This window comes from Otolemur garnettii, unplaced genomic scaffold (genome assembly GCF_000181295.1).
Source record: "Otolemur garnettii isolate 467f Iridium unplaced genomic scaffold, OtoGar3 scaffold00023, whole genome shotgun sequence".
NCBI classification, from domain to species: domain Eukaryota; kingdom Metazoa; phylum Chordata; class Mammalia; order Primates; family Galagidae; genus Otolemur; species Otolemur garnettii.
Genome location: NW_003852418.1, coordinates 15,318,692 through 15,335,019, shown reverse-complemented (window position 1 = coordinate 15,335,019; position 16,328 = coordinate 15,318,692). Strand labels below are relative to the sequence as shown.

Below are 16,328 nucleotides of genomic sequence, written 5' to 3'. Positions count from 1 at the left end.
AAATCACTGACTTCCCCACTTCTCAAAACAGATGAGAACCTGCTTTGAATTGATTTCAATCATCTCTCCATCCTCATCACCACGCCTGGCCCTGTCTTCTTTGCCATGGTTGACCTTATCATCTGTGGTTTTCCAGACATGCCCAAGACCCTGTGCTTTCAGCAGGGGGAGGTTCATGGCTCAGCCTGCTGCCTGCCAGGCCTCCGAGGCATCATCTGCTCTGGAGCCCTCGGCTCAAATATTAACATTAATTTTAGAGTTAAAAGCAAAGCTACAACTTGTTAGCTACCTTCAGTTTGTTTTCACTTCCCACAGAGCAAAATAGCAGCTCTGGGAGGGAGAGCTAAGGGGAGGCAGCGTCGACGTCATCATCAGGGATCAGGGTCAAGCACTATTCCAGCATCGTTACGAGGGACCCGAAAAGTGCTCAGAGAGTGGCATTTATTGAACAAAATCATAGCAAATTTAAGGAAGAAGCCTGAGTTTCTGTATCTATCCTGTCTGAACAAAGAATTTAGTATGTCTTAAATGTTTATTATTAAATGTAGGTTAGTCCCATTTAGCTTCAATGGTTTTTATCTCTAAAGCATTCCTGCTGCCTGATTAGTGACTTAATTTAGTTCATTTAACTTCAGCTGAATAAGTACAGCCTGGTGGCTCCAAAATGGGTGTGACACCCAGCAGTCACCCGGGTTTAAGGAATGACTCCATCCGTTCCTGACGGTGGCTACACTGCAAATCTGTGACCATTATGATAAGATAGTAGTGCCCATCCATACAGCATGTTGGAGATTGAATGTTAACACATGTCTAGTGCTTGGAGTCACGCCTGACACATGAGAAGCTCTCTCTGCTCGTCATACATATATCATCACCCTCAGCAGCGACAGCTCTTGTTCATCCTAAAACTTGGCCTAAGTATAACCTTCTTCAAGAAGACACTCTTGACCTCTGACAGAGATTCCATTTATAGCCCGAAAATGTCCTTATAAAGCTTTAACTCTTGACCACCTATTTTTAAAATATCATTGCCTAGAGCCCAGCATGGTGGCTCACACCTGTAATCCTAAAACTCTGGGAGGCCCAGGTGGGTGGATTTCTTGAGCCAGGAGCTGGAGACCAACCTGAGCAAGAGAGAGACCCCCATCTCTAAAAATAGGCATGTGCCTGTAGTCCCAGCTACTTGAGAGGCTGAGGCAAGAGGATCACTTGAGCCCGGGAATTTGAGGTTTAGTTGAGTCCACAGCACTCTGCCAAGGGCCAAAATAAGATTCTGTCTTGAAAATAAATAAATAAGTAAAATATCATCACCGTTTATCCTGTAGGTGAATACATTCCTAGTGGAAGAACCCTCCCTCTCTCTTACCAGTTGAATCAGTTCAATTTGCCTTATGTGAGAAATTTACCCACTATGTCTGTTTTTATAAAACTAATTATGTAGCCACAGCTTAAAAAAATTAAATGAAAGAAAAAGATGGAAACTGATATACAGTGTTTCCCCCCCAAAATAAGACCTACCCCCAAAATAAGCCCTGGCAGGATTTCCATGTGTTTGTCAAATATAAGCCCTACCCTGATAATAAGACCTAGCAATGAGCATGGCTATGCAATGTATCCGCACAGCCACACCACGCATTTCCGGACTGAAAGACAGCCCCTGAAAATAAGCCCTAGTGTGTCTTCTTGGGAAAAAATAAATATAAGACAGTGTCTTATTTTCGGGGAAACATAGTACACATAAAAGTCCTTTTCTAGATGCTTAAACCATGGTCTTGATCCCCAAAGACGGACAACACGAATACTGTTCATTCATGTTCTCCCAGAGGGCTGTGTGTGTCTAAATCTGCCTTTTGTTCTGCCTCGTATTGATTCATTCATTTGCTTTGCATTTACCTTTGAGATTACTGGATAGGACCCGCTCCATACAGTCATTACTATGCACGGATTCTCTACGTCTAATTAACTGCCTCATATAATTCCTGGTATATTAGCTGCCATAATCAGTTCCTTTGGGTGGGCACTTAGCCTCTTCCTAGCTATTTCTGGTGTGATAGATAAGCTCCCCAAGAATAGGAAGTTCACCTTCTTGGGAGGTATCTCCCCAGCATGTCCTGTGCTGCCTAGTGGACAGCGGGGTTCAGCAAACACAGAAGAAGAATGTGATAGAAAAGGCACGACTCCCCCATAAACAAGTGTGTGCATACCATTTTTGCTTCTGCTGTATATCTTTAACTAAATTCGGGGAAGTACTATTGCTGGGTAAAAGGACCTGTGAATCTAATTTTCATAGATAAGAACAAATTGCCCTCCAGAGACATCCTAGTAAATTGAACCCACAGATCTCCATGATCACATCAGGGGTATAAATCAGAATGCCTCAACTAAATGTTAAGCTCCTTTAAAGATTAAAGAAAAAAGTGATGCTTTATTGTATGTTCTTGCTAAGATCTACCATATTGGTTTGCAAGTAGTCCATAGGTATTTCATGAAAGTTTTTTGAAGGATAATTAATATACTGGAATATAAAAGGGGTTTAATTCAGAAGGGGGGAAAGCTGATTTTGCTTTATGCAGTACCTTTTTTTAAATCTGTAAGTTAACCCAAATAACGAGAGCCCATAAATAAAGGAAGTACAAATAGATTTTTTTCATGGGGGCAGGATAAGATGAGTGAGGATGTTGCATTGTCAGAAGAGTGTTTATTCATATCAACCAACTCTACAAAGGTCTATTTTAGTGTCTGTATAGAAATAAAACTAATTTTATCATCTTTTGATGCCCTCTAGATCTAAAAGAAATAATTTACAGCATAGTATTTTAAAAATTAGGTCAAATCTAAATTAATTTGGTTTCAAAAATTGTGTTAGAATACACTTGCATTCTACCAATCGGTAGCAAATTGTATTTGCAAGACCCACTTTGGAAGTAAATCAATTCATTACATACAACAAAACGAGGTGAGGGGGAATAGTTCAGATTGAACTCTCCACCATCTACACTCTTCTGTGTAGTCAGGGCTGCAGGGTACAGGCAGAAAAACAAGTCACCCTCAATGGTGCCCTCCTCCCCCTCCACCAGGCCCCAGAGAAAACCTGCTAAAATGCTAAAATGCAGGCCTGTTCTTCACCTTGAGGCTCTCGCCTTGGAGGAAATTCTAAAAATGACAGGCCCAGTTGTGGAACGAGGAACATCCCGCATACTGCCACTCCTTGTTCCAAAATTAGACTTTGTCACAGACACTGATCTCAGAGGCAGCAAAAATAGCTAGCTGCCCGAGGGAGTCCCCAGCCGTCTGCAGTCTCTCTGCCTCTCTCCGCAGAGGCAGCTGGCAGCTGGGGAGCACCAGTTCCTGCCACCGTCTCCCATTCAAAGGCTCCTCCTCCCCTCACACTCCAGGCCCTCCCCTCCCCCCTCCTCCTACTGCCCCCTTGGAGTGAATAATGACGATGCATTGAATTTAAACAGTGGGAGGTGGAGCAGGAATGCTAAACCTTCCTATCTGGAGAAAAACTACTAAAAGAAAGGGGATTTCTTTTAACAGTGATTTTTCTTTTTAAGATAGAAGTTGACAGATGTTTCTGAAAGGTGCTCTGATAATCAGGGTAATTTGAAAATGCTAAGTCTGTTCTCAAGGGGGAACGTAAGAGCTTTAAAACCCTTCAAAGGAGCGAGGCTTTGTGGCAGAGGTAGGGGATTAGGAACCAGAGAAAGCCACCCTGCATTCCTGGCTGCAGTCGTAATGAGCTCTACAGCCTCAGGCAGTGACTTCACCACTAGGAGTATCACTTTCCTCATCTCCAGGATAGGGACAGGGATTCCTTCCAGGTCAGGGGTCATGAATAAAATATTCTCTTCCACCATAAGCCCCCTGGGAAGGTGGGTTACCACTGCATCCTGCAGCATGTAACAGGACATGGTCATGTTCAATAAGCACCTTTGAATGAATAAAGGAATGAGCATAAACAACCAACCTAGCTCACAGAGTTATTGTGGCAATTAGAGAGAAAGCAAGCAAAGTATTCAGCATATTACAGGAGGCCTGATAAATGGTAGTGGTTATTATTGCTAAGGAGCTTGGCATACAGCAGATGTTTGTATAATAAATGATATTATTAGTCAACAGCACAAGATAGGAAAAACCTTTAAAAGGTAAAAATCAAAGCACTGACTAAACATCCTTCTAAAAGTTTGCATGTGTAGGGGACAGACCCAAAGGTGCCCCATGAACTGCTTCTCCTCGTGTGTGTGCCCACAGGTAGCCCTTTCCCTTGCCCCTGGGCAGGACATGTGCCTTGCTTTTAACCAACAAAATAAGACGGGATGATGGGATGCTACTTTCCTGATAGTGACGTAGAGGATTATGGTCGCCAATCTGCAAAGAGATGCTGTCTCTTGATGGTTTATGTGAAATGTGTGGCCATGTTGGAGGGCCCCACCTGGCCAGGAGCTGAGAGTGACCTCTACCCAACAGCTAGCAAAAACTGGAGTCTTCAATCCTACCACCCACAGTGGCTAAATTCCACCAATAACCATGTGAGCTTGGACGTGGACCTTTCCCCGGTCTTACCTTGAGGTGAGACTGCAGCCCCTACCAACACCTGCATGGCAGCCTTGAGAGAAACTGAGGCAGAGGACCCAGCTAATCCATGCCAGGGCTCCTGACCCCAGAAATGATGAGACAATAAGTGTGTGTTGTTTTCCCTGTGAATCATGCCTGCTACTCTGTTACATAGCAATGGAGAATTAACACACACAGACAACAATGGGCCACCACCTAGACAGCAGGTCCCCACAGAAGGGCCACTTGCTGAGTGTAAGGATGGAGAGTGTCAGCGATTACAGAGAACCTAACACCCCCATTCTGACTACCGGGAGTATCTAATCATTCCCATTTGGGGATATGAGATCAGTGCTGCCAGATCTTTTCACTTTCCAGGGTAACATCGTAACCTGAGTTTTATGCGAAATCTCTTCGTTTTTACATGTCAGTCACTAATTTGAAGTGCTTAGAACAGCAGTGAGCGAATCTGTTGCAAGATAAAGAAAACACGTCCAGGAGCTTGACTCAGAGACACAGCCCAAGGTAGGGGTTATCCGAGAATGTCTGTTCCAAATTTGAGCCTACTACTTCTAAGATAGTGACTTTGGGTCTTCAAGAATTTTGTTTGGGTTAGAAAGTCCACATTAAGCCTTTAAAATATTGTCTGTTAGAGACACAATACTTGTAAATTATTGACTATGATTGATAGTTACTGTATTAGTTTTCTAAAGTTGTTGAAACAAATTACCTCAATGGGTTATTTAAAACAACACGAATTGTCTTACAGTGAGGGAGCCCAAATGTCCAAAATCAGTTTCACTGGGTGGAGGTCAAGGTGTTAAGAATGGCGCTTTCTCTTTCTGGGGGTTCAGGGGCAGCATCTGTTTTCTCGCCTTGTCTAACTTCTAGTGACCACCGAAGGCCTTTGGTTCACGCCTCTTTCTCCACCTTCACAGCCAGCCACACGGCCACAAGGCAGCTCCCTCCTGCCTCCCGGTCCCTCTCTCTGTCCCTCTGCTTCCGTCATCATACAGTCTCTGTCTGACTTCAATTCCTCTTCTTTCCTTTCCAAGGACCCTTGTGATTATGCTCAACCCCCCTGGACAATCCAGGAAAATCTCCCCATCTCAAAATCCTTAACTAAATCATCTCTGCAAAGTGCTTTTTGCCATGTAAGGTAACAGTCACAGAACACAGACATCCCTGGGGAGCCATTATCCAGCCTACAGCAACTTTTATTATTATTGTTGTTGTTGTTATTTTCTGACCCACAAACATCCTCATGTGCATTTTGGGATCCACAGACCAAATCCACTCAGTCTGGGCTGTAACTTCAGCCTGGCAGGGACAGGTCTCATGGTCCAGCCTCCCACCCGCAGATGTGCTCCAGGCAATCTCACTCCAGTGGCAGTGAACAGGGAGTTACCTCTTCCTAACAAGGAGGGTAAGCCAGAGGCAAGTTTCAGCACTTTTCCCCATTGTGACCTTGGTCATCTCAGAGAAGCACACCAGCGGTGGCACGGAGGCAATTCCTGGTGGAGAGCACCGCCAGATCCAGGTGGCTCCATTCTCAATGGCCAGAAAACTCAATACAATATCCTGGGCAGGGTCGGCCCGGAATGCTGTCCCCATCTGTCTTATTTAGCATGACATGTCCTAATCAGGGATTGATTAAAGGATACGGATTAGGCTTTTCACAATCCCCACTTTCACTCCTTGAGATTCAGATCCCATTTTGAAACTTACTCATTTCCATCTAAAAACAGGGAGCTACGGCTTTACACTCTCATTCATTTTACAGACCCTGCTAAGTGCACGGCAAATTAAGAGTAGGCAGCATTATTTTCTAGTTACATTTGCACAGGGATGATCTGAGCGAGTCACTCATATTCCTCATTAATTTCTAGGGGAAATAAAAAGGAGGCCATTAATGGAAAACCACACACCGGTGGGCACAGAACCCACCTCCTGAGCGCAAAACAATTGATGCTAATTGATGGCTTTACAAATAAGGTGGTCTTGGAAAAACTTTAGGTGCTTAAAGACAGCTAACTGGATAACTACACGACATGCTGCTCTGTAGGTTTTAAAGTATTTGAATTACTTCTCAGCTCTCCTACATCTCCACCCATTCATTCTCTGTCTCTATTGCAATATCCAAAACTGGTAAGAATACGGGGGAAATAGGTCCTAAGACTCAAAGACTACTTGGAAAGGAAGTCAGATCCTCGAAGCATTCACAGCCTCTGATTCATCAATTAGTGTTTAAGAATTTATCCTGAACAGCAGCTACACACTGATGATACAGATTGAACTCTGAGTGGAAGCATAGTTTTAAAAATATCACAGGAACATATATATAACATAGAGGCAGTTCCCAGGTTACAAATGAGATAGGTTCTCTAAGTTTGTTCTTAGGTTGACTTTGTATATAAGGCCTATTTACCTATTATCTGTAATCATCTCCGTTTATAAATCCAAGTTGTAAGTCAGTCTGATATTTGTAACTCGGGGACTCACTGTAATGTCATTTTCTGTTCATAAGTGGGATGTTTACAACTCAGGGACTGCCTGTAACATGATATAACCATGAAATAAGATGTTGCAGATAATTTTTAATGAGGTAGGTAGACGTAGGTACGGTTTTTGCTAAGAGCTAGTCCCAAGCCATGTGGTCTAATTCTATTTTCTACATACACATTGTTAAAATACTAAAAGCTACACCCTTTGATGTCAGTGATGGGCCCAGCAGGCGTGGCGGTGACTGGCTCTGTTCTTTTGGTTCAGGTGTATTGTCTGCCATTTTTCAATGATCTAACAGATTCCTTTTGAAATCAGGAAATAGTAAATAGATCACATAGTTTCTTGAACTAGTTTCTAATTCATGATTCTCTAAAAACTATCAAATTACATCTCCACTCCTTCTCAATCTTGTTCTTAGATTTATTCTGCTTTTCTTAGATTTGTTCTACTTAGATAATGAGAGAGAACAAAAAAAAAAAAAGAGGGAGAGAGGGAAGGGAGAGGTGCCAATGAAATGCATATATGTTGCTGGATAAATTAACCACCGTAGCCATTTTCATCAGCCACTGCAAGGCCCATTCTGGACCAACCAGTCTGCTCAGCTATTAATAGCAGCACTAAAGATGGCTCAGCTATTAATAACAGTAACAATAGCTACATTTCACTGAAACTTACCCTATGATGGGTTCCATGTTGAGTGTGTGACCAGCGTATGTACCTCACTTAAACCTTGCAAAGCAGCTTTAAGATAAACACTATTACCATCCCCATTTTAGAAAGGAAAAACCTGGAGCTCAGGGACGTAATTACTTTGCTCTTGTTCACAAAACCAGAATGGCTCAGAGTCGGCCTTGGGACCGGGTCTGGCTTCGTGGGTGGGAATCGTAAACACGGTGCAATGTTACTAACCTTTATCTCTGCTTTATCTGTGTCTACTTCTGTATTAGATTACTCAAGGTTTTCAAGAAACAACACAAATATAAATGTGTGTCACACACACAGAGAGTGCGATAAATTATAAAAATTTGGCCCCTGCAACTATGCAGGCTGAGAAATCTCCAAATCTGTATCCTGGATGCCCTAGAGCAGATGGCATTGAGTTCTAGTCCAGATTCAGAGACAGGAAGAGACAACGTCCCAGCTCAAGACCACCGAGCAAAGCAGACTAACTCCCTCTTACCTGCCCTTTAGTTTACCCAGGCCTCCAGCAGATTGATGGGGTCCAGTCACTTTGCAGAGGGCAATTCGCTTTACTTATCCACTGATTTACATGCTGCAGATTCAGAAACATCCTCCCGGGCACACCCAGAAGAACGTTTAACCAAATGTCTGGGGGCTCCGTGTCCCAGTCAGGTTGACACATAAAATTATCCATCATAACCCTTTAATTCAGCCCCGGCCTCCCGGGGGATGAATTATCACCACCTCTGAAACTGTACCCATGTCTGAAGTCCAGGCTGAGTTTCTCATGAATGCCCAGGTCAGAGCCAGCTCCCAGGGAGCCCTCGCTCGTCTCTGATAGCAAACTGGGCCTGTGGGCCAAACCCGGCCTCCTGCCTATTTTTGTATGACCAATAAGCAAAAAATCAATCAATCAATAAGGAAGTTTTGTGTATTTTTAAATGGCTTAGGAAAAAAATCAAGTGATGAACAAGATTTTGTGCTATGTGAAAATTATATGAAATGTGAATTTCACTGGTCACTAATAAAGTCTTTTTGGGGGTACAGTCATGCACAGTTGATTACATATTTGCTATGGTCACTGTCAAGCTTTAAGGGCAGCTGAGTAGCTGCAACAGAGACCACATTAGTCCCCAAAGCCTGAAACATTTACTGTCTGTCCCTTTACAGGAAGTTTTGCGACCCCTGTTCTAGAACCCCAGAGTGCTGTGTGTACAAATCACTTGGGGACAGTCTGGGGCTGCTTTGGGACAGGTTGTCTTACTGGCTTTCTTCCCCCCCTCTTTAAATCCATCCACCCCACACGCGTTTAAATTGTAAATTTGCAAACTACCCTAAGGTGACCGTGCCAACCCAGACTTTTCTGGTTTTGCAGATTCCCTCCCAGGCGTGAAGCTGAGAGGGCCAGACCAGCACCATTTTGTTGTTTACTGCCTAAGTTCTGTTCCTCATTTTAAGCCCCCGCCGCCATCTTAGATAATAAGCTTCAGCTTCCCCAAAACCCAGGCTTTTCCCTGAAATCAAACCTCCCAGCCAGCCAATCAGAAGTGCACCTTACCCCTCTTGCTCCATACCACCTCAAGCCCCCTCCCTCATCTCAGTTAGGAAAATCCCCCACCCCTCAACCTGTACCAATCCAGAGCCTCCCCCTACTTCCCCATACCCCGACCACCAATCACCCCTACTTCCCCATGTGCCGCCCACCAATCAAAAATGTACCCCACCCTTCTTCACCCTTCTTGCTTTCTGTACCCTATAAAACTTTCCAACTCCCTAGGCTCGGGGCCTTCTTTGGTATGTTTGCCAAGAGAGGGTCCAAACTCGAGTTTGCCACATAAAGCTTGCCTCTTGCTTTTACATCGGAGTATATCTCGGTTCGTCCCTTCGTGGGCTCAGGGACTCAGGGAAATTCTGGGTACAACAAAGCTCTATGTTTGTCTGCCACAATTCAGGATCTGCATCCTTTAACTGCTGGGCATTCACTTATAATTTCATGAATTTACTCTTCTTAAAGGAACTCATGAATGCCAAGTTTCTGTGCAACCGACAATCCCTAGCATAACACAATGCAAAGAGCAAGCGTTCTGAGGGCAGGTCTGTGTGCACGTCTGTGTTTGTGTTTGTGGGGTCCTTACACACAGATGCCCGTGAAGGTTCCCCTCAGGGGCAGCAAGTGCATGGCTGTGGGGAGCGTGTCATCTTCGGATAGGTTCTCTTGGCCCCACAAAGTGTTACTTTTTTTTTTTTTTAAACTGGAATTAACTTCCAGCAATTACCAACTGGAAGGTGTTATGCAGGATGGTCACAAAGTTCCTGTGCACTTTTAAGCTGCACCTGAGCTTTATGGCCACCCTGTATACAGACATACATCCTTGGCTTCCCTTGAAAACTCAAGTGGTCTGCCTACACACATCCCACTGTCTCATGTCAACAGCTATCTGCTCTCGGGCTCTTCCCATTTCACTCCAGTTTCCCTCAGCTCTATTCTTTCATTTACGCTTCCTTTCTGGCCCCTGTTGACATTTAAAACGATAACTTCTGATGTAGCTAAATATACATGTATCCCTACGTAGATAATGCATACACTGTGTTTCCCCCAAAATAAGACCTACCCCCAAAATAAGCCCTAGCAGGATTTCTATGCATTTGTTAAGTATAAGCCCTACCCGATAATAAGGCCTGGTGATGGGCATGGCTATGCAGTGTATCTGCATAGCCACGCCCTGCATTTCGGTGCAGAGAGTAAGACATCCCCTGAAAATAAGCCCTAGTGTGTCTTCTTGAGAAAAAATAAATATAAGACAGTGTCTTATTTGGGGGGAAACACAGGTAGTTGTAGCTATAGATGTCCATTGATATCCAAATGGATTTTTACATACGTACAACAACTGAGTTGCCAAGTAGGCAACATTATGGGGATGCAAGGTTATGGTGTGATTGACCGGCCCCTTCCAGCATTCCAGGATGGCCTTTAATCCAAGTCGCACACGCTGAGTTCAAGAATAAGCCATCTATTTAAATAACACTGGCCATATTTTTTCAGCACAAAGATTACCAGATTGCCCTGTACGGCGGTACACCCTGGGACATAAGGAGGAAATTCCAAACGTACCATAGAATTTTTCACACTCTGTAGCAAACGTTCATGCTGCTCAGCTATGGCCAAGGCGGCAGAGTGGACCTTCTGATAGATGGCCTCCCCGTCTCGTGTCTGGAAGATAAACAGCCCTTCGCCAGTCTCACACATCCTGCAAAAACAAAAACAAGAAGGTTCTGAAAATCCAAGGCCTCGAACAGTGATTTTCAACCTGTGTGCCGCGGCACACACTTGTGCCATAAGAGGATCTCAGGTGTGCTTCCAAAAAATTTAAAGACCATTAATTAAATTATTTTCCAAAGAAGTTCAAAGCATAGTAAGGGTATATTTTTTACTCTTTTGGGGGGGGCAACATAATTTAAGTGTGTGATGAAGTTTATAAGTTCAAGTGTGCTGTGAGATTAAAAAGGTTGAAAAAACACTGGCCTAGAAGTTCAGTGCACTCAGAGCCTGGAATACGCCATGAGGCTCTATGACCACATATTACGAGATTGGGATCCTTGCTCACATTTGCTAAGTCAAATTAATCAGATGCAAAATGTGCAGTGTCCAATTAATTTTTACTAATAAGGGCAGGGGACTAATCACTCTAGGCTGATGTGTGCTGAGTGATTTGGTTTTCCTTTATCATAAAGTAACAGGGAAGGTTAAGACAGCTGTTTGCTAATCCTGAGTGTCCCGTCTATATTTCACTTGACCGTCTTGAAGAGGGACCCTACGTAACTTCGTTCCCTCTCAGTCCCGGAGTAACTTCTCATCAGAAACTCCACCAGTCAGCTCAGAGGAAGAGGAAGCTTCTCTGTCTCTCACAGATTCTGCTCTAACATTCTTCACAGACAAAGATTCCTTCATTTCTAAAATATTACTCCAACTGGCTCAAATATTACTCCAGCTTCCACGCAATGTAATGAATCTAATTCAGTTAAGTATTTTTTTTTTTTTTGGCCGGGAGCAGTGGTTCAGATGTGTAATCCCAGGACTCTGGGAGGCTGAGGCCACGAGATTACTTGAGCTCAGGAGTTCAAGACCAGCCTGAGCAAGACTGAGACCCTGTCTCCACTAAAAATGAAAAACTAAGGCAAGAGGAGGATCACTTGAGCCCAAGAGTTTCAGTTTGGTGTTAGCTACAATGCCACAGCACAATCCCGAGGGCAAAAAAGTGAGAATGTGTCTCAAAAAATTCTTTTTTTTAATGAGCAAGACTTCATGTTTGCAGCGTAAGAGAAGTTCTTCAGGGAAGGCAGTATGGGTTTCATAATACGTGTCTAGAGGGGGATTACCTCCATCTCAGACCATTAAAAAAAGACAGAAATGAATTTTATTAATAAGGGGAAATTGGCACACATGATTAGGTAAGAACTAAATACATGTTTTTCAATTAAATATATGTTAGTGTGTATATATATGTGTGTGAGTGAGTATATACAGGTTGGCTATAAAGTTTGTTTGCAATTTATGGCCACCCTGTATATTATTAAATATGATTCCTATTAATATTTTGAAACAACTTGCACAAAATCACATGCAGACACGGTTAAAAATCTCTGATTTAAAACAATAAAGATCTCTGATTTTGATACATTCATATATCAAGAATGAACTAGGCTCGGCACCCATAGTACGTGGTTACAGCGCCAGGCACATGCAGCGAGGGTGGCAGGTTCGAACCCGACCCGGGCCAGCTAAACCACTGCAACAAGAATAAACTGAAAGGTTGTTTGGGTTTGTTTGTTTTAAAGAAGCGAAGCAATGGTACTTCTGCTTCAGAATCTCCTGCAGAAAAGTTGAACGCTGGCTTTATAGCCTGAGTTTTGCTCCTATCTAAAAATACTGTTTCACACAACATGAAAATTCAGTACATTTTCAAACGACTAACCAGGTTTTATCTACTCCAACCCATGCAATGAATCCAATAAACAAGGATGATGACACATACTTCTATCTACTTTCCTGCAGCTCACACAGTACCAAGGCCACAGGGCAGTTTTTCCATTCATGGCATGACCTGAGCAATTGGTCAAAACCTACGTAGTTTGAATTTCATGAATATGGGCTATTCAAGAAAAATTTTTTAAAAATCACTCTTTTAATTAGCTAATATAAAGAACTAGCTCACAACATCACTGATCGTGTCATTTTCATTATTAAGTCACCCTAATCCAATAAAGAATTCAAACTAAAATTCAAGGTATTTTTAAGAAAGCCTCATTTCCTTCCTGAGAACATCTCAAAATACGTCACCTGTTAGTGCGACCTCCTTCTCATTAAGCCACCAGACAAACTGGCCTCTACCCCTCAGCATCTAATGTTTTGAGGTTTCATGGTTTTCATGTATCATTTTTCATCAAATATGGAAAAGTTAGGTTGTTTTAATGGATTCTTTAGAAGAGGCAGTAGTCATCTGTCTCTCCTGGGACAGAGATCATTGTGTATTTATTTACTCCCTGAAATGCCAACCTTGCTTATCTAAACAAGGAGGGTACCTGGCTTAAAAATACTTCGTCGTATGATTGATAAGTATCAGATTTGGCAGCAGTTTGGACTGTGATCCAGCATATCTATCAGTGTCCTGACCTATCTGTCATCCATCCATACCACGTTGATGTTTTTCTATCCTATCTTATTTTTTAATACTGCTGTTGAAATTCTTAATCTCTACTATGACGCATTAACTGGCAAGATCTCCGTTCTGAAAATCACTTTTATTCAGTGTCCACTGTTGATACACATAATGAATTGATATCCTTCCTTTAATGACATTCAAGTCTCTGAATAAATACTGTGATTAAAAAAAAAAAATGAAGTCAAAACGGTGATAGTATCAAGCATTCTTCCTTAATGCAGACACACTTCCCTGTATAAGTGGCCTGAAACACACATATAAACACATATGCACACACGCACACACACCTGCTTACTACTAGCAGAAAAAGACCAAGAGTCATAATCATAAATTCCAATCAGGTTCAGGAAGAGAAAGTGATTGGTTAAGGTTGCTCAAACCTCCTCCAACCTAGACTGGAGGAAGTGTGTTTGAAAAAAAAGCACAGGTCCTTTTTAAGATCAGTAGCCATGGTAACAGTCATCCTCAGTCTGATATTTACATGGGGGAATGGGGGACTACGAGTTCAACGTAGCCACAGGTTCTGGTTCTTTAAGAGAAGCCGGAAATCTTTATTATTCATGTGAAGTCACCTGCATTTTAAATATTAGCAAATCGCTCCATTGTTTTTAAGCCTCGAGAGCTGAAATGCCTTGATCAGCCAGATGTGGCCAAGATGTCACCAGTGGTCATTAAAGAGACAAAATGCATTTAAAAAATTAAAAAAAACTCTAAATAGAACAGAAATTAAGCCTTTGGGTTGAATTATTTGGATTTATGTTGAAACTGTTTAGAAAGTATGAACAAACTGAAAAAATTTTGTAAGTGGTGCTCAAAGGCACAGCTCAGAGCTCTTCAGCTGAAGCGCAAGACCCAGGAAATTGCTAATGACCAAAAACTGGCTTCAGCTGCTCTGCCCTGTGGCCCCGGCTGCACTCTCCCCACAAGCTCCTTTATCTTACTTGCCTCTCCTGGATGCCTGGTTTGGAAGGCTTTTATAAGCAGCTTTACAATTCTCTAAAATGTGACTCCAGGCCTTCCTCCAAATAATACAATGGGCTAACTCCTTACAGCAATAAGAGGAAAGGGGAGGAAAGGGAAGAAGGGAAAACTAGCACCAGAATCGGCTCATGGTCTTACACAACCCAACACAGCAATGCCCGCCGCTCATCTCCGGAGAAAACACAACCCACGACATAGGTGTTCAATGGTTCGCCCTGTAGCGGAGCAACAAATCCCCATGTTTTGACCTTGTAGAGCCCCAGTTCCGTCTGTTTCTTTACACACTTATTTTTACCTTGGACGATTTTCCAGCACCCAAAGCGGTACCAAATGACCCCATACCCTAGACACTAATGGAAGCCAGTGGGCTGAAAACCCAGGGAATATAAAATAAAGAGTTTCACAGGGGCCCTTCGAATGCCCTCGGGAGGATAAGGATTCAGAATATTGTGGCCAGACAGGTGCAGTTATAGCTTCAAGTTTCTCGATAATTTCTCTGCCTAAATGATATGCTTGTCATTGCAAAGCATAGATTAAGCAATTAGTCAAGAACCCTGAAGAAACCAATGGGTCAGGAAGTAGTGGGGAACTCAATCAGTTCTTCTGCACACCAGTCCGTGAAAAAGAGCCAAGAGCTTGACCTGGGACCGTCTGGCTGCGATTGGTCCCCACCAGCTCCGTGACCTAATATGAGCTGTTAACCTTTCCAAATCTGTCTTTGCGTGTATAAACAAGTTTAATGACAATAACTCTCACAAACTGAGTGCGAGTATTACACAGAGTGTGCAGAGACACAATACCATTTTCGAGGGAAGAGAGTTTCTGTTATTCCATGGGAATGTAACCTTATGTAGAAAGGGATTTGGACTTTTTATTTTCTGATTGATTCGCAGCCTTTTCCCTCATGCCTAGATCCTGGCTTGGCTTCTACTTGGTGCTGGAGAAGAACTGCGGAATGGACCATGAGAGCGTAGGCTGTGCTGGCCAAGGCACAGCTGGGAACCTGACCCAGGCTTCCAGCGAGTTTTATTTAAAGTGCCAATTCATTGAGCCACCCTGGCGAGGTAAGGGGTTGGAAAAAGCAAGAAGAACAATCTCAACAGAAAGAACTGAGCCCAGCCAAGCTACAGGCAGGACTCAGCCAAGTGAACGAGCGTGTCGGGGAGGGGTCTGCTGGACAGAGCTGAAATGTGCCGACACAGTGATCTGATCTTCGCTGCTGTGAACAGTGGCCACCCACACACGGTGGGGCTCAGAGACACTGGATGCCCAACTTCAGAAACTCTGTTCTCTCCTTAGGCCAATGATGTTTCTCACCCACATATTTTATTAGAAAAGCAGCAACAGATTGAAATTATTTCATGGTAGAAAGCAAATTTATGAAATAAACAAGCCAATGAGTTTTATCTGTCCTCACTTCCAAGCTGTATTTGGTGCATGTGGGTATATGTCTCTGTGTGTGTGTGTGTGTGTGTGTGTGTGTGTATGTGTTGAGACTATTTGGGGCCGGACACAGTGGCTCACACTTGTAATCCCAGCACCCGGGAGGCCGAGGCAGGTGGATCAATTGAGCTCAGGAGTTCAAGACCAGCCTGAGCCAGAATGAGACCCCATCTCTAAAAATAGCTGGTGGTTATGGTGGATGCCTGTAGTCCCAGCTACTCAAGGGACTGAGGCGAAAGGATCTATTGAGCCCAAGAGTTTGAAGTTGCTGTAAACTGACACTCTGGCACTCTACCCAGTGAGACTCTGTCTACAAAATAAAAAAAAAAAAAAAAAAAGAAAGAAAGAATATTTAGATGTGGCGAAACCAGGCTGCATCGTGTACTCAACACGTATCCTAGACATACTTTCACCTTCTCCTCCCCTTCCAAAATGGTTCTT

General features: G+C 43.2%; 1 protein-coding gene across 2 annotated transcripts in view; it reads right to left on the bottom strand.

The window, feature by feature from the left end:
• Window positions 1–16,328, bottom strand: part of DOK5 (docking protein 5) — a 141,252-nt gene that overhangs the window by 22,216 nt on the left and 102,708 nt on the right. For both annotated transcript variants that reach the window (XM_012803842.1, XM_003787709.3), the window contains exon 6: window positions 10,856–10,991. In XM_012803842.1, the coding sequence (XP_012659296.1) occupies window positions 10,856–10,991 (136 nt within the window). The remainder of the gene's footprint in view (window positions 1–10,855; window positions 10,992–16,328) is intronic.